General features: G+C 39.0%; 1 protein-coding gene across 2 annotated transcripts in view; it reads right to left on the bottom strand.

Annotated features, from left to right (window-relative positions):
* The window catches only part of LOC124805016, a 117,196-nt gene extending 100,955 nt beyond the window's left edge, over positions 1–16,241 (bottom strand). The window contains exons 1-3 of one of the 2 annotated variants that reach the window (XM_047265423.1): positions 16,043–16,241; positions 11,912–12,067; positions 10,114–10,359 (exon numbers count right to left, since the gene is read on the bottom strand). In XM_047265423.1, coding sequence (XP_047121379.1) covers positions 10,114–10,188 — 75 coding nt within the window. In that variant the 5' untranslated portion in view covers positions 10,189–10,359; positions 11,912–12,067; positions 16,043–16,241. The remainder of the gene's footprint in view (positions 1–10,113; positions 10,360–11,911; positions 12,068–16,042) is intronic. The other variant, XM_047265422.1, reaches the window with a different exon arrangement.
* Positions 16,242–18,760: the final 2,519 nt, after the last annotated feature.

Raw genomic sequence — 18,760 nt, 5'->3', positions numbered from 1 at the left:
TAGATATATTTTTCCCACGTGGAATGTTTCCCTCTATTAGATTTACATATTTAGTAATTTGAATAAAAAGGCAGTCTTGGCACCTCTCAAAGAGGAACTCAAAATGTTCACCCCTGAACTGCGGTGCAATTTTAAATCGATAGCTGATTATACATTTGATAATTATATACCTAGATGAACAGATGATGAGAGGAGGGACTCATACAGCTACTTTAAAGAAATTTCTAAAGAAACAATGGCTTCTGCATAACAGGTATAAAACAAACCAAGGGCTGTAGATATGGAGATGCTGAATGAAGTGCATTATCTATCAAGAGGATGATGTGTGAACCTTCAGAGACAACCACAGCAAAATCTTATCACACGATCTCTCACAAAACCTAGATTGCATAGGCTGTCAGTAGCACCAAAGTTGTGTCCATATGATCATGGTGAGACAGGAGCTGAAATTGATGGTAGCAAAGCAAAAGAAGACATGCTGAACTCTGTTTTCAAATGGAAGATACAAATGTACAGCCATAGTTTACTTCTTGCACCACTGTAAAGACGTAATTGATATAAATACTAGTACCAGTGGTGCTGAGAATCAGCTAAAGTCACTCAAATTAAACAAGGCTTGAGGGCCCTCTCAGAAGGTGTACAAATTTGTAGCTAAGTTATCTCCCATTTTAGCCATAATACAGAGCAGATCTTGTGAACAAAACATGGTGACCAGTCCTCTAAACATCCATGTGTTGTATAATCCTACAAAATATTCTGAGCTCAAATATAATGAGGAGTCTTGATCAAAATTAGTCCCTACATGCTAACAAGTACAGATTTAAAAAACAATGAGCATGTTAAGCCCAACTTGACCATTTCTCACATGATCTCCTGTGAGCCACGAATTGCGGAGATCACCTTGTCGCAAAACTTGTCGACTTCCAAAAAGCATTTGATTCAGTACTACACCAACATTTATTAACTAAAGTACAATTATACATGGAATTGTACAAAATCTGTAAATGGATTGAGAAATTATAGGTAGGACGTTATCTGGGATGGGGAATCAATGAAATAAGCATAAGTAATTTGAGTCATAAAGATGACACATTGAGCTGCAACCAAGCACAACAAAGAGACTGTTACACATAGAGCTTTTGGCCAAAGTCTTCTTCCAAAAAGCAAAGAAAACACACACAAGCAAGCACATCTTAAGCACGGCCGCTGCCTCTGGCCGCTCCAGACAGAGTGCAACTGAATCAGGGGCGGGGAGCCACGATCTGGAGTGGGTCAGGGAAAAGAGGAGGGTAGGGGATAGAAGGGTAAAGGTGAGGGGAGAGCCGTGAGTGTTGCCTGGTGGAGTGATCAGGGACTACCTGGTGGCAAGACACAGGTAGAGTGGAGAGTGGAGTGGAGTGGAGTGGAGTGGAGGGAGGGAGGGAGAGGGGGGAGAGAAAGGAAAAACCACAATGACGATGGAAGGGCAACAAACACTTAAATGGAAAAAAGGGGAGAAGAAAACCACAGAAAACCACAGAAACGCAAGAAACAGATAGAATAGATTAAAATGACAAAACAGATTACCATGGCTGGGTGACCATGAGAATAAAATGGAGAAGCCAGCCCCCCTGCAACTCATTAAAACCTCAACCCTAAAATCACTAGGGTGGAGGACACAGAGGGACAAAGGACATGCACTAAAATTAAGATCAAATTATCAAACCCACCCTCACAAATAAAACGTAAAACTAAATCAGCCGATGAGGTATTGCCAGATGAAATTAGCGGCAACGAGTCCGGTAACCGAAGATTTCATCACAGGGCAGTCAAAGTGGGACAGTGCACCAGAATATGAGCCACTGTCAACCGGGCACCACACCAACACTGAGGCAGGTCTTCACGGCACAGGAAGTAGCCGTGGGTCACCCAAGCGTGGCCAATGCAGAGCAGGCAGAGGACCACAGAATCCCTGCGAGAGGCCCGCATGGAGGACTGCCACATATTCGTAGTCTCCCTAATGGCACGCAGTTCGTTGTGCGTACTGAGACTATCCCATTCCATCTCCCAATGCCGAAATCTCCATAAGCGGTTTCTGTGTAGCCTATTTGGCCAGCCTGTCAGCAAGTTCGTTGCCTGAGATTCCGACGTGTCCTGGGGTCCACACAAACACCACTGAACGACTGGACCGTTCCAGGGCATAGATGGACTCCTGGATGGTCGCTACCAAAGGATGACGAGGGTACCATTGGTCGACAGCTTGTAGGCTACTCAAGAAGTCAGTACACAGAAGAAACAATTCCCCAGGGCATAAACGGATGTGCTCAAGAACACGAGATACAGCCACCATCTCTGCAGTGAAAACACTGCAGCCATCAGGCAAGGAATGCTGAGGGAGGGAGGATGGGAAGTGGAAAATAAGAGGAGCAGAGAAGGGGAAAATACCGGTGCATGTTTCTGCAGAGAGCAGCAGACAATGATGGTGAGGGAACATGAAGTGGGAGAAGATGATAGGCCAGAGAGGATGAAATGATTTTGGGAGCAGAGAATGGGTTGTAAGGATAACTCGCATCTGCACAGCTCAGAAAAGCTGGTGGTGGAAGGGAGGAGCTAGATGGCCTGTGATGTGAAGCGGCCACTGAAATCAAGCATGTTATGTCAAGCTGCATGCTGTGCCATGGGGTGGTCCATTTTGCTCTTGGTCATACTTTGGCAGTGGCCACTGATCCTGGGGGACAGATGATCGGTGACCATACCAATATAAAAAGCTGTGCAATGATCACAGTAGAGCTGGTATATGAAATGGATACTTTCATAGGTTGTCCGTCTCTGATGGGGTAGGATAAGCCTGTGCCTGTGACAGGACTGGGATAGGGAGTGCTGGATAGGTGGATCCCTGTAGAACACCCAGGTGCAAGACCTGCTCACTCCACAAAAAGGTAAGGAGTTGTCATTGGGAGTGGCATAGGGAGTCCTAAAGGGTGACAAAGGGGTGTCCCTTTGTATATCACCCTTGGAGGTGGTGGGAGCATTAGAGGTATGTTGGGATATGGCATGGGAAACCTGTTTGCAGACTAGGTCTGTGGGATATTGCCTGTCTGCAATAGGCCTTGTGAGACCTTCAGCATGCTGGATTCTTGTCACTTCATATATCCTGGCTTCGGGTGGGCAGGCTGAATGGGAGGCATTTTTTGATGTGGAAGGGACAGCAGCTGTCGAAATGCAGGTACTGTTGGTGGGTTTAATGTGGAGAGTGGTGTGGATGGAGCAATCAGAGAAGTTGAGGTCAACATCATCAAGGAAAGTGGCACACTGGGTTGAGGAGGAACAGGTGAATCAGATGGAAGAGAAGGTGTTAAGGTTGTGAAGCAATGAGGGCAAGATGCCTTGGGCCTGAGTCCAGATCACGATCCAACGTGGACTTTCCATTGTATAATTTCAGTCATGTCAAGAGAGGTTTGACTGCTTTGAAAGTCTGGTTGTTCATGTTATATTAATGACCTGACAGACCATATTAATAACAACCTTGGATTTTCTGCAGATGATGTGTGTGTCAATAAAGAAGTACCATCTGCGGGGTTGAGGGTGGGGGACAGCTGAAATATTCAACTAACAGTCTGCTGCTCACCACATAGAGATGGCATTGTGTCACACACAGGCAAATGAAAAAGATTGCTAAAATATTAAGCTTTCTGATAAAGACCTCTTTCTAAAATGGAAAACACACACATTCACAATTTGCATACACGACTACTGTCTCCAGCCGCTTAAGCCTGGAGACAGTGGTTATTTGTGTGCGAGTTGTGCTTTTGTGTGTGTGTGTGTGTGTGTGTGTGTGTGTGTGTGTGTGTGTGTGGGTGTGTGTGTTGTGTTTTCTATTTTGGAAGGAGAACTTGGTCCGAAAGCTTAATACCTTAGCAGCCTTTTTCGTTGTGCATATCTACATGGCGAGTAGCAATATACCTTTCCATATAGTCATTATTCCAGCGAGAACTTTCCACTGCATGAAATATTCAGTCAGTTCTTCGTAAGACTTCTAAGAGACGCAAAGATTGCCATCATAGATGTAAAATTATGCACTTCACAAAACGGGGAAAAAAATATTAACCATTTATATCAACAATTCACAACTAGATTCAGTCAACTCATACAAATACTTGGATACAACCATTTCTAGGGACATGAAATGGAATGACCACATAGGCTCAGTCATAGGTAAGGTATGTGGGAGACCTTGGTTCACTGAGAGCATACTGGGGAACTGCAATGAGTCTACGAAAGAAACTGCTCAAACACTTACGCATCCCGTCTTAAAATATTGCTCAAGTGCGTGGGCCCATAGAAAATACGAATAACAAGGGATGTTGAATACATACAAAAAAGGGTAACAAAAATGCTCACAGGTCTTTTTGACTCATTGGAGAGTGTTACAGAAATGTTGAAAAGCCTGATATCACAGACACTTGAACACAGACACAAATCACTACACAAAAGCAAACTTACAAAATTTCAAGTAGTAGTATTACAGGAAGAATCTTGAAAAATGCTTCAGGCCCCTATGTATCACTCCCACAGGGATCAAGAAGACATAATTAAGACTAACTATAGCACACAGAGAGGCATTTTAAAAGTCATTCTTCCCACAAACCATATGAGACTCAAAAAGGAAAAATGCCTACATTTGATATCATCCTAAAATCTCTAACATGGACTTTTCAATGTTTTGCAGACTTCACACCAATAGTTTGACTACCGTGCAATATTAGGTTTTCTGCATTCTTGAGTTCAGAAAAAGTTGATTGGCAATTTTAGTGAAGACGGCATTTTGTCCCTGATTTGACACTGAACCACCACCTATGAAAAGCACAAGATATTAAGTAATTCTTCAGGCTTTTCCGGCGAGATCTTGACATGTGGAATAATCGGGTCTACTGCCGGATGTTTGTGTCGCTCTGGCACAATATTTCAGCCACGTAACTCATTGCCTTCTTCAGGTGCGACCTGAGACCTGAAGAAGGCAACGAGTTACGTGGTCGAAATATTGTGCCAGAGACACAAACATCCAGCAGTAGACCCGATTATTCCACATGACATAAGATATTACTTTAAGCCATTTCCACAAATAAGGCATCTCTGCAAAGGACAAAGCAAACAGACTACAGACTTCAGACAATGACACAAGAGAAAGTGAAGAAAGTTTTGTACACAGTCCAATTTAAGTCAATCAGTGGGGTGAATACCTCAATCAACTGTAAGGATGTATAAGCCATTCCACTTACAACCTGTGTAAGCTCTTGTTGAAAATAAAAAAGTAAAGCTTATTAAATTTTGTGATGACATGGTAAGAAAAATGGTGGATGAAACAGTTCTGCATTTAATTTTTAGTGAAATGTGACATTTCATCTTAGAGGAAAGCTGAATGGATACAATGTTTACACACAGGCTCTGCTAAACCCACTGAAACATTGCCACATGAGAGAGACAGCAAAACATGCTTTGTACTTTATTGCAATCTCCATAAATGCCTTCCTCAACAATAGATGGGTCACATGGGAAAAGACCACCTGGACCTTACACTCTGACCAACGAGATCTCCTGATCTCAAAGCATTTTACTTTTTTCCATTGGGAATTGTATAAATAGCAGTTTACACTCAAACTTTATCAAAAATTCTGGCTGACCTGTGGGACAGGATAAAACTTGCAGGGAACTCGGTGACACGAGATAACTGTCTGCATGTTGAATGAGTTTGACTACCATTTTTCTCACTTTTCTGAACATTCATTACCTATGTCTGTACTCTTCAAAACAGCCTGTTTCCATCAACATATAGATTATTTCATCAAATTTACATTTCTTTCATGAAACAAAAATTTATGTATTAGGATCCATCTTTTTGAATAACCCCATATTCAAAATGGAGTATGCGACTTGTATCTATACAGCTTCCAGCTTCCAAATTTGTAAGATCCATAGTCAAAATATTACCATGCTATCATCAATCTCAAGCTATAGTGATTAAACAAATGCTCTCTATATCTAGAGATGTCCTTTGGGCATTTTTTTCACTTCATTGCAACAAATGAATGAATAGTAGGTATTTCAAAACATTATGTGACTACTAAAAACCAAAATAAAAAGGTATGTTCTAATTAATAAAATAACAATTAAAAAGGATCATCCACACTCTACCCAAATACATATTATTTCATTTCTCATCGTCCTCCGCCCCTCCACCCTCTCTCAATTATCTATACAACAGTGAATAAAAAGCCTACACTCTAAAACAATTGGTGACACCAGTACAAAAAAGAGACAAAATAAATAAAACTGCTAGTTTTCACAACCAGAATGCATTCTCCGAAATCTGAAAGAAAGACTGCTTTGAAAACAAACTAGAAGAGGGCCAGTGGCATACTTAAGTGTTTCATGCAGGAACACTGCCAGCACGGAAACGAAAGAGGATGTGTCAACTGTTCGTGCTATGCAGCAAATGCAAGAGAAGGCACATGACATGTTTCAAAGTAATACATTTGGAAGAAAGACTGAAACACTGCTGTGAATGAGGATAATAAATTTAACTGTTCTTTGTTTGAATTGCCGCTATTTAAACTGTGCTAGTATTTACAAACAAATGGACTGCCTCATAACCCATGATGTATTAGAAAAAACTGTGAAACATTTTCGACAAACAAGATTATGAATGTAATTGCTGCTTGTTTCACTCGCAGAAATTTAAAATGTGCTTTTACCCCAAATCTAACTTTAACTTCGCATTCATAATATATTTGGACAGCAGCAATGAAATACTTGTGTGAACGGAGATTATTAATGGAATTCTTTCTCATTTCACAAATAACAATTAATGCTATGCTATTAAAAAAACCTAGTGTGTTCAAAAAAGTATTGCACTGTCCTGTGCCAAACAGGGACCATGTACTTGCAGCACATGTGACCTCTGTAGTACCTGTATGGGCACATGTCTTCGTATCCTTTAAAGTCAATTTGTCATTGATAGTAAGGTGCTGGAAACATTCATTTTCAGGTGTCTGTATGTGGAGAAACAGTCTAAAATCACCGTTGTCTGCAGAAAATATTTTGCTTAACAATTTTTCAGAGAACAGCTTTTGAAAGCTTAGGCACAATGCAAAAAGACATTTGTATGTATCTTGTTTGATACCACCAAACACTTGTCTTCCTGTTCTCTGTTCCCTCATACAAACTATTACTTGCTAAACTGAGATTCATCGATTTTAACAATCTGTCCTTCACCATCCAGTTTCTCCCTCTGTCTCAGGCAGATTTCCACAAACTTCTCTACAAAACTGTCACCAGTCCACCATGGTTTGTTTGGTCAAATCCACTTCTCGGGATGTAAATTTTGATTTACACTCATAAATACATAAATTGCAAAATGGTAATAATTTTTATCTAGCTTCCACAAAATCAAGAATTCTTTCTGATAGAGAACACTCAGAAAATCCGTGGCTTTTTCTGCACATCCAGATGATTCCATCCACACAAATCTTTGACTATTTAAGAGCCATTTCACCATTGCATCTGATACATTTTTGTGTCTGGTTTCAATTTCAGCACTAGAGATACATTGCCTCTCATCTTGCCTCTCAATGGTTGTATGAAAGTATCATCTCACTGGCTACGTGAAACTGACGCATTGTAAACCTATGAATAGGTAAACACTAACTGCCGCTGGCCCTGAGCTAGAATTTAGCCCAAATTAATGACAACATTCACATCAATGTTTCCGATAGGATCAGATAGTACTGCAACAGACAGAGCACCTTTGAAAATATTAACTGGAAACAAGACAGGGTGGCTTAGATATATATTTAGGGTGTGACATAAGAAAGGTTTAATGAGAAGATGAAAAACTAAACAAGGGAAAAAGAGTATGGAGGAGATAAAACACAGAAGGAATACAACAGTAGACAAGTGATAAAAAAGGGAGGAATTAAATAGGTAAAGTAGAATGCAGAAGGAAGGAGAAAAGCTGGAGACATAGTGAAAGGCATAATGCCTGACTGTTGTTCAGCTCAACGTGTAGATTGCTACCTTGCAAGAAAGAATGGCGAGCCATGGCCAAATGTGTTCTGGGTACTGAATTAATGTAAATGACCACTAGTCACATACACTAACTAGATGGTGTGGGGATTTTTTGGTAGTTTTCAAGAATCTTCTTGATAAAAGTCAGGATGGTTTTCAACCTCTGCCTCAATAGCATAACATTCAGACATTTAAAATACTAAAACACACAAAACAAAGTTTACGTGGCTTACACCAAATTGTACAAAAAATTATTCTCATCTTTGGTCAACTGACAATTACGACTGCAAAACGACATCTGATCTTTTCTTCAATTACCCATGTATATATTTTCATGAACATTCTTTTTGTGTGTGTGTTTTTTGAACACCTGTCATCCATTAACTTCGTACAATATTTTACTTATTGATCTGATGGAATTACATTTTCCTGGAGTCATATGAATTTCAACGTTATCTTCCATAACGATAGAAGTTGAAGTGAAGTACACCTTTGTGCCAAGGCCAGGGCTTGAACTGGTCTCCTATTTATGAGGCAGATGTGCTAACAACTGCACCACCGTGGCATAGTGGCCCACACAGCTGCACAGACAATGTCCTCCCTAACACAAACTTCAATTCACATCTTCAGCCAATTTTCCCCTTCGTACATTGTCAGTATTTCCGAGGCTCTCTGATTCGGAATAGCACCCTCCCTTCATACGTAATAGGGAAATTCTGCCTGCACCTCAGGCATAGGTGAGAGTCATGGCAAAACTGACGATTCAAGAAGGGGATAATGATCTGAAGGCATGAACTGAGATGTGTGTTAGGGAGGGCACCGGACCAGAGTAGTCCGTGCAGCTGTGTGAGCCACAATACTACGGTGATGTAGTGGTTAGTAAACCTGCCAGATGATTTAGTGGTTAGCACTTCTGCCCAGTAAGCAGGAGACCCGGTCGAAGCACTGGCCTTGGCACAAATTTTAATTCATTATTTCAGCTACTATCCTTTTCAAACATTTCACGTACAATGAGAGGCCACAACACCGAGATCATGGATTTACTTCAAACTTGGTACACCTTTAGTAGGCCATTAAAACAACACAACGTACACGTAGAAAGGTGTACTGCTCTGTCAATTCCAAGAAAATCTCAAGAGAAGTTTTACGCATCTATTATGTATCCCATGTATCTATGTGAAGATGCTGGCCCTAAGATGTCAGTGTGGTCAAGTGGTTAGTGTTCGCACTTTGCAAGAGGGTCATGGATGATGCAACAATTCGAATTGTCAGGACATTCATTATCTGCAGTAGTCGAGGAACAAGTAGTCACCTTCATTTTTGTAGTACAAGTGTAAAATCTGTGATATTCAAAAAATTTGCACCTACATCACTCCTTCTTGCTACATTAGCAACGTCTCATCGCTGCACAGGTTAACTGCCAAATCTGGCCTGCCTCTGTCTCTGCAGCTTGAAGTGTCAAGATGCAAGGTAGTTCTGGGTACTTTACCAGATTGCATGTATAAGTAATTTCGCAAATCATGACAGGCATAAATTTTCATGGAAAATTCTGTGTGTTTCTTTGTTTACTTGTTGATAGTAATAATAATTAAATTTAATTAAAAATCTTTTTTTATAATTATACTACCTCTCAAATGTAATACAAATTAAATAATATGACCAGTGATGTAAAAAAAATATTGATTAGAAACTATATTTGAGGGGGAGTCAAACCATCACGTCATAGAAATTTGTTTAACAAACCCTCGAACACTAACTACAAGATCACCATGAACTCTATAACGTCTAGAAGATACACACAGATACATAGTCCACATAACAGATGCGTAAAACTTCTCTTGCGATTTTCTCGGAATTGCTAGTGTAGTGCACCTTACTACTTGCACATTATGTTGTTTTAATGGCCTACTAAAGGTGTACAAAGTCTAGTAAATCTGTGACCCCAATGCCATGGCCTCTCCTTGTTAGTTTTAGACAACATGAAACACCAAAAAAACATGCTTTCACACACAGTTCTAGTTACAAAATGTGAACAGCAACCTAGATACAATTTTGCAACATATTACTTACCCTGGGACTGAAGGCAACACCACGAACACTTCCTTGATGATATCTAAGAAACCGTGGCTTCCCCTGTTGCTGCATGCTAGAGCTGTTTTGACTGCTGATGCTAGATCTTTTGCAGCCCCTGGGACCTAGGACCTCTCAAAGTGAACGAGGCGAAAACTCCAACTAGCTGATCATCTTATAGGAAAGAAATTTCTTCCCTCATACTAGAAATATATTCTTAGAGAGGTCTCCCAATTGACATCCCACCTGAAAATACAAAATTTATTAACAAAGAAAATTAAGATTAATATTATTTCAGCTACAATTATTTGATTGACAACAACATTAAATTTATAGAGTACCCATGTTCTTTGTATTAGTACCAACTCAATGACTTAAGTCACAGTAGTACAGTTCCAAAGCTTTGAGACTCAAGTACTTCTTACTAAAAAGATCGTGGTAACTACAGCACACAATTTTTTCTTGGTCCTTAGGTTTGTCTCTTAGTCCTTGCTCTGGGTAATGTGCAACCAACATCTTAAAGTGATAATACCTAGTTGTTACAGCAAAACTAGAGGACTACTAATCACCTTGGGAAAAAAAGTTGCAACTTTCTGAAAACTTTTAAATGCGATACATTCCTTACAATAATATGGGTAACAAAATTAATAATGAATTCTGGAATGGGGTCCACCTACAATACCTGATGTCATTTTAATCCCAAAACGTAATAATGAAGTGGCATGTGGTGTTATGTGTGTGCAAACAGAATACTGGCAATAATTCTTTTGCACCTATTTTAAATTTTTAACTAAACATTGTGGTGACTGATAGATCTATAGCATATCCTATGTGTCGGTTAGGCTGGAAAGTGACAGTTTCATTGTTAGATGGTGAAGCTGACAAATGTGAATAGAAACTTTAGATGTAGAGTTGGCAAAGCAGTATCGAACACTTCAGTTAATCCACGCAATATATGTTTCTTGATTTATGGCCAGTGTATGCTGCGCCCAGAATACGAACACACTAATGTTGTCCACATGGTCACAGACGATACGACCAGTTGGCACAATCTCCACACACAGTAGCTGTTGGTTCCTGTTCTCATTTTCTGCCACCAATGTACCATCACACAAACAGATGAGGCTGAAGTGCACTTACAGTATACCACAGCTCTTCTATTGTACGCTGTTGGCAATTTGTTATTGTTGTTCACACCCAATTAGGTGATAGTATATGATGGCCAATAAGAATCACTGACTCTAATATAGTTTCTTTCAGCAGAAGATATGAATAGATTACATTTGTTTTCAATATGGGCAGCACAAAATACCTTTTACTGACCCGGTTATTATGAACTGAAAGTTGATTACTGATATTCGTATCCCTTTGGTGACAGGAATAAATTAAATGTGCTGACAGACTGATCTGTTGCAAAGCCTGTGGTCTAGGTCAGGCTGGAACGTGATGGTTTGGTTTAGTGTTAATGAAGGCAATAAATGTGAATGGCAGAAAACTAGATGTGCTGAAAGATGGACCTGTTGGGTAGCTCGATGCCTACGTTAGGTTGGAATGTGACAATCTGCTTGCGATTAGGCGAAGCCTACGAATCTCAATAGAAAAATACAATTGTTACAACAGGCTTATACGCAGCTCAGCCCAAGGCATACACTCACCATTGTAATAACTACTTGTATGTCTTATTTCGAAATATGCCAAAAAATTCTGATGATGTGATTGAATTGTAATCTCATAGAACAAAATACCAGCTAATTTCATTTATTAACATTGAGAAATAAGAACCTCACTGACTACTTACATATGACTAGTTATTAGTTGTGTCGACTTTCAATGATTCATTGCATGAAGCATTACCAACAGCAGCACACAATGGAAAAGCCACGGTACACTGTAAGCAAACTTTTACCATAGACAACCTCCTAGCTGTTGTTGATAATGTTGTCAACATCACTGTCTGAAAACAATCCAAGAAGCAACTAAGTCACACACAGTGCAAAAACATTCTTTCTGTTTCTTGAGCCTTGTCCCACAGTTATGCAGGGTCGGCCATGGTTAATAGGATGTGGCATGTTAATTTAAGAGGTGGATGGATGCCCTTCCTGTCACCATCAGTACACAAACATTACACCTATGAAATAGTTTCAGATTATCAGGTATGTCCTCCTTATTGCTTTCACGTGAAATACTATGATCTTGTAGCCCAGCTAGCACTCAAGCTTATTTCAAGGTGGATATTGAGTTTAGGTTCAGTTGAAAATTCAAGATTGAAAAATCAACCTGTTACACAGCTTATTTCAAGGTGGATATCGAGTTTAGGTTCCATTGAAAATTCAAGATTGAAAAATCAACCTGTTACACGGTTTACATCAGGCTATAAAAATTTAGCTTGAATTAAAATAATTTCCCCAAGCTCGAAATAAACTGTAATTTCTCTGGGAGGCTGTACAGCAGATGCGTGCGCAGCATAGCTTCCATAGACGTCCACGGGAAGCGCCACAAGCGTTTATAAGCCTTGCAGTTGCACTGACTCTGCTAGGTTTACGGCCATTTTATTTTTGTGACGTGCATTAGTGATTGTTGACTGTTGTGAAGTTTGTTTTATACTGGAAAATAGTTCGGAAAGTGTGTGGCGTTCCCTGCCTTACTGCTACACCGGGTCTGAAGAAGATATATAGTGTATTACAGGTACGCTGGTGCATTTTTTCTCATATTACAAATGTTAAATATTATTACGTAACGTAAAGAAATATCATATTCTTTTACATAGAAAAATTGAACCTGGATGAAAGTGAAATGGATTACCATCTAAGAAAACATATTACAAGTTGTTCAGCAAAAAGAGGTCATTTTAAACTAGCTCTCTAGTACGTGGCACTAATAAATTAAAACTTAATGTTATTTTACCTTTTTAAAATCTCACCTTTTTATATATATATCGCCCTATTACATTTGTTTACTTGTAAATACTCGCGTGTGTCACACCATGAATGAATAATCGTGAAGTGTGAAAAGTTTCTTTGCTAATACAAATAGTAATGACATGGTGAATGGGAAAAGTGCATCAAGAACCAGTCACTACATAGGTGTCAGTATTTTTTATTTACGTAGCTTTGACTGGTCTTCAATTGCTCTTAATTTTGTTGTTCCCTAGGTGAAATAATACTGCAAGGCCTACTGGTACTTCTTACTTTTATTGTTATTTGTAATGGTGCTGAAATCTAATAAAAGGCAATATTAAAATATGACAAGGAGAACATTTTTTGTTCTTTTACATTTCAGTTCCACTGAACTGGTAATTTCTTAAATTCATTTCGACTTCATCTTTTATTTCATTTTGATTCAGTTTTACTCACCAAAATATAATTGTGGATAGAATAAACCGTCTACATTTTTCTAAACAGTAGTTTCCTTATAAGCTTACAGCATGAGGTGTATATGATTTCAAGTAATTGTTTCTTTATAATTCAGATTAAATGGCCCTGAAACTGTTAGAAATAGTGATGTGTGGCTTCTTCATGAATTCATCGCAAAATTACCCAAATGTCATCTGTACTTTCAAAATTTCAAACAAAAAGTTATTTCAAATTACTTTAAAAACCCTTTGGAATGAAGTCACCAGAAGCAGCTGCTTACTCAGTGACGTTTATACTACTTAATGATTCTTACTACATCAGTGAGTTTGAAGTTATTTTGCTAATCTGGGGCATAAATTATATTTAGGTTGATCAGTTTCAACTTTTTACATTTTTCATGTTTAGGTATGGCAAACATTTTGTTTTACCTGTTACAGGATCATCATACCAGCAGAAGTCAGGGATATTTGATCCTGCTCTGGTCTGTGTGCTGGGGCCGGAGGGGCTTCAGAATAATTAAATTTTAAAATAAAACAACTTTAAACACTTTGAAAATAAAAATTTTTAAACATACATGTCTTGATAATTTTTTTCACACCATTTCCATTCTGATATTTATTTAATTAATTAGGTTCAATAAATTCAGATTAATAATTATATAGCTTAAAACAAGCTGTAAATACCAGGCTGTATTCCACGTGTGTAGATACAGCTGGAGCCAAACTTGATAAGTCAAGCTTGAAATATAGCTTGAACTCTGCCAACTTTGATGTTTGTTTCAAGCTTGAATCCAACTAACAGGCTTGAATATTCTAGCTTTGATCAAGCTTATATACTTGAACTTTACATCTGGAAACAAGTTTGAAACCGGCTTACTGTGCTATCTGGGAGGAAGTCTAATTTCCTAAGCACCCGACACCTGACCTTTCCTGAGGAACCATTGGGTTAATTAATCATTAGCACTCAGAAGTGAGTGTCCTGCCTCTTCCTGGTGGTGGATGACACATTAGTTAGGGCAAAATGTGTGATGCATTGGACTGCCATTCTGCAGTCTGCTGCCAGTGCAGCTGTCATCATGGAGCCTTCTTACCAAATTTTTGATAGTGAAACATCCCATTATCTTAGCTAGAAACTGCTGATTTGGTTGAAAAGACTGTCATCAACAATTATTTCACGGTCTATTTGATTACGGAGTCTCATAAACCAATGACATGACACAGGACTTTGCCTCTTTAAACTCAAATGACCCTTAGTTGATGCTATGCTCTGCCACTAGTCTTGTCTGTTGATCGAGGTGAACACTTCTTATGTCCTCCATACCACACAGTGCTGCAACATGCGGCAACAAAAGCCATACTCACTTCCAATATTGTAAATACCATGCAGTGTCACAGTAGTAAGAACATTAGACAATTAACATTTTATTTCATTTTCCTTCATTTGTTTTGAGAGAAGATTATTTATTGTTTCTGTTCGCGGGTAACAATTCATGGAGAGGCTGTAATTTGGCAGACAGACTCGACTCTTCTTCTTGCATAAGACTCTTAGCCAAAATTCCAGAGTGGTGTGCATAATATTGTGCTAAGTGAGACAGTGTGTGTGTGTGTGTGTGTGAGAGAGAGAGAGAGAGGGGGGGGGAGGGGAGGGAGAGAGGGGGAGGGGGGAGAGAAGGAGAGAGACGGGGGGAGGGGGAGAGAGAGGGGGGGGGGAGAGACGGGGGGAGGAGAGAGAGAGAGAGAGAGAGAGAGAGAGAGAGAGAGAGAGAGATCGAAACTGATTTGTTAATTGGATGCCAACCAGATGTATGTCTACTCAGTTATCATCACGGCTGTATCCAGTATGATTATTACTAATATATTATCCCTACAATTTATCTGCCAGTTCCGTCAAGCCATAAAGAGCCACAGTGAAAATAATGGAAATCTCACGGGTTGATTACTATCCTGTCGAAGATGTGACTCAGTGAAGGTGCGCTGATCATGGGGGAACGCCCCCTTCCTCCAAGAAATTCTGCAAGTCCGATGTCATATTTGACTTTACGAGTTATCACAATATCACATATAAATTTATTTCTCCGTCTCAACCAAAGGAATATTATCGTACCAAATGTTTTGCCCCTAACGCGATACACTCGAACCAAGTAGCCTACATTCGACACTCATTTTAAGTAAACAGATCAGAGTAGCAAATGTTAGTTATTCATGAGAGGCCATTCCATAATAAAAGAGTTTAACATTCTTCGAATACAATCATTAGTTTCATGATACATACTATGGACCATGCGTTGCGATACATTTAAGTGATGTATGTATTTAAGTCATATTTTAAAGAGCTGCGAAAGCCTACCGCTTACCTTCACAACGTCAAGAAAAGTCCATCGTTCATGTTATGCATGTATGTCAACAATATGACTCACTGATTTTTAATTTTCTTTCTATCAAAGTTTCGAACAACACACTGACAATCATCCCAGCAAGACTTTAATAAGTCCTGTTTCACTTCAAAGGTATCACAAACGTCCGATATGCATTTATTCTAAAACATATTACGATTTTACGGTTGGTAAAGATACGTACCTATACTTCAGGGGGTTCTGATTCATGTCCAACTCCAAAATGTTACACATGCTTTAAAAGACAGCGTACCGAAACCACACCACTGCATAATGTTTGTAAAACTCACACTTACATAAACATTGTAGCACTACACATTACACAAACACAATGTATCTCTCTGCATTATTTCTACTTCATATCAGAGATAAACAACCATTACGTAAAGTCAGGCGTTAAGAGCATTGACAGCACTTATCTCTGATAACGTTTTGCCTGCACACTTATTACAATTCAGTAATTTTAAAACAATACATTAGATTTCAATAGCCAGAAGGAATCTTTAAGTGTCAATTATTACTCTGGCATAACTAATCAATAGCACCAAACATTTAGCTCAGGGCACAATGTTTACCGTGGCAGTAATGAAGAGCTGCTACTGCAAGAAATAATAAAAAAAAAGTGGGCCGATTGTTGTCATGGAAACTCATGTTATCTTATGTAAACAGTATTTTCGGAAAACCATGATTTCTTGTGTGTAGTCATTAAATACTTTTGTAGGTGGTAAGAATGTAAAGTGCTTTGGATATGAAGCTGGTAACTGACATTCACTGTATTATACTAATTGTAGTTAAATTTTGTATGTATCGAGTTCGTAGCATCAAAAGATACGTGCTCATTTAGAATGTATGTTCTTATTTCCATTTTTCACGAGCGATTGGTGACGTTCACAGTCAAACGCCGATGCAGAGTTTCTCGGCGCGGATGAATATTGCAAAATAAGCTTTCGTTCCATTGTCGGACGGAGCTCGCAAGAACACACTTCGATTGTTGGTCTTTTCTAACAAGTCGCTACAGTACTTCTTTCGTGGCCCGTCTTCCAGTAAACATTTTTTGGCATTTCTGTTACACATTGTTACCAGCAAAACAACTGTTGCTGCTCGTCTGTGTATACGTCCTAGGCCAACTGTTAGTTCGAATTCATGTGGCTGTCTCACAAGCTTGAGACGTATTGCATTACGGTCAGTAGACTGTTTTGTAGAGAAGGTGGACTTTTTTTGTGTCTTACTAATGAATTGAAGCATGTGATTCTCCTCGCATTCAAGCGATCAATTTTTTCCATCCAGAAATCAATATTATTGTCATAAGAATTATCTGAATGCCATCTTATTCAGTACTGTTCATGTTTCTAGAATGCCAAAACCAAGTGGGTTTTTTTTTGGGGGGGGGGGGGGGTCAATAAGGGAGAGAAATGACAGCCCGGATAGGTCAGTTGGTAGAAAACTTGCCCGTGAAAGGCAAAGGTCCCATGTTCGAGTTCCGGATCGGCACATAGTTTTGATATGCAGAAAGCTTCGACGGAAGATTAGTTTCCGGTACCATATGAATGTGCGGCACATAGTTTTTAATATGCAGAAAGTTTCGACGGAAGATTAGTTTCCGGTACCATATGAATGTGTTCTGCGATCCTAATTATTTATAATACACCCATTGATACTATGGTTTATCACAGGATAATTCAGTTGAGAGATTGTGCAACTATTTCTGATTGCCTTGCTAAATAAAATAAAAATAGAGGTGAGTGAACCGAACGAAAATTGAGGGAGCATCAATGTGTGAAAAAGCCAAGAACGCCTCCCAAGTTATAAAACTATTTAAGCATATGTTACGAAAACAGGAGCAAGAGGCATGCTGTTCCTTCACTAGGCTACATCTGGAATATTGCAATTATGTGTGGGACACGTACGAATTACATTGACTCTTTATCATCTTACATTGTTAATCAGCAAACTTTTAATACATGACAGCAAGTACCTTTTTTAGGATTACAATTAGCTCTGGCGGGGGTAGCTACTTTTGAAATAAATTTTTTAGCAATAATTATGGCACTAAATGTTGCAATGTTTTCTCAAGAGGAAGTTTTTTAAATTGCAGAGACCGCATCTTTCTCTTGTATTTTGCTATTACCATGTCTACCATACCTCACAATTTGATGAAACTGTGTTTACTGAACATGTTGGAAATATGATTAATTACCTGGATGTGAAGTGTGGCAAAACATGTTGACATTAAGTGTAAAACTCAAACTGTGGGCCTGCTTTTTAAATTGTTTGTGGGCTCTTAATTTGTACATTGTATTCATGAACGATCATCCAACTACACAAGATACATGCTTGGACAATATAATTACCAACATAAATAAAAATCAATTATATTGTTGTATAATAGCTCAAATGTTATAAGTGTAGTCCACATCAGTTCAGGCCAGTCACTTGTCTCTTCTTTCACCTCTGGCAATGTTAGTTGATGTGAAAAATGCTGAACTGCACCATGGTGCAGAATCTACATGAAACTGTAGATCCCCCTATAACTGTCCGGGGTAAAAGAGTTAAAAGTTCAGTGAAAAGGTAATGGCATACCACCTCTAAAAGGTCCATGGAAATGTGATGCCTCGAACACCATTTTGCATGTGCAATTTTGGGACAAGCTTTAAAAAGCTGTATCCCTAGAACAGTCCTGATATTTTGTTGTCCTTTTTTTGTAGTTCAATAATAATAACTTTATGGAAACAACAATATCCTCAACGTTCTCTTACTGGGCTTTCTGACCCACCTTTTTTTTCCCCCCTCTTCGAAATGCCAATCCAAAAAATTTCAGTTTTTATTATTGATTAGTAATGTATAGTAGTATAGTAGTACATTCATTGAAAAAGAGAATATCTATTTTTGAGTTGAACATGTT

The sequence above is a fragment of the Schistocerca piceifrons genome, chromosome 7, assembly GCF_021461385.2.
Source record: "Schistocerca piceifrons isolate TAMUIC-IGC-003096 chromosome 7, iqSchPice1.1, whole genome shotgun sequence".
NCBI classification, from domain to species: domain Eukaryota; kingdom Metazoa; phylum Arthropoda; class Insecta; order Orthoptera; family Acrididae; genus Schistocerca; species Schistocerca piceifrons.
This window is presented reverse-complemented; position numbering and strand designations above follow the sequence as displayed.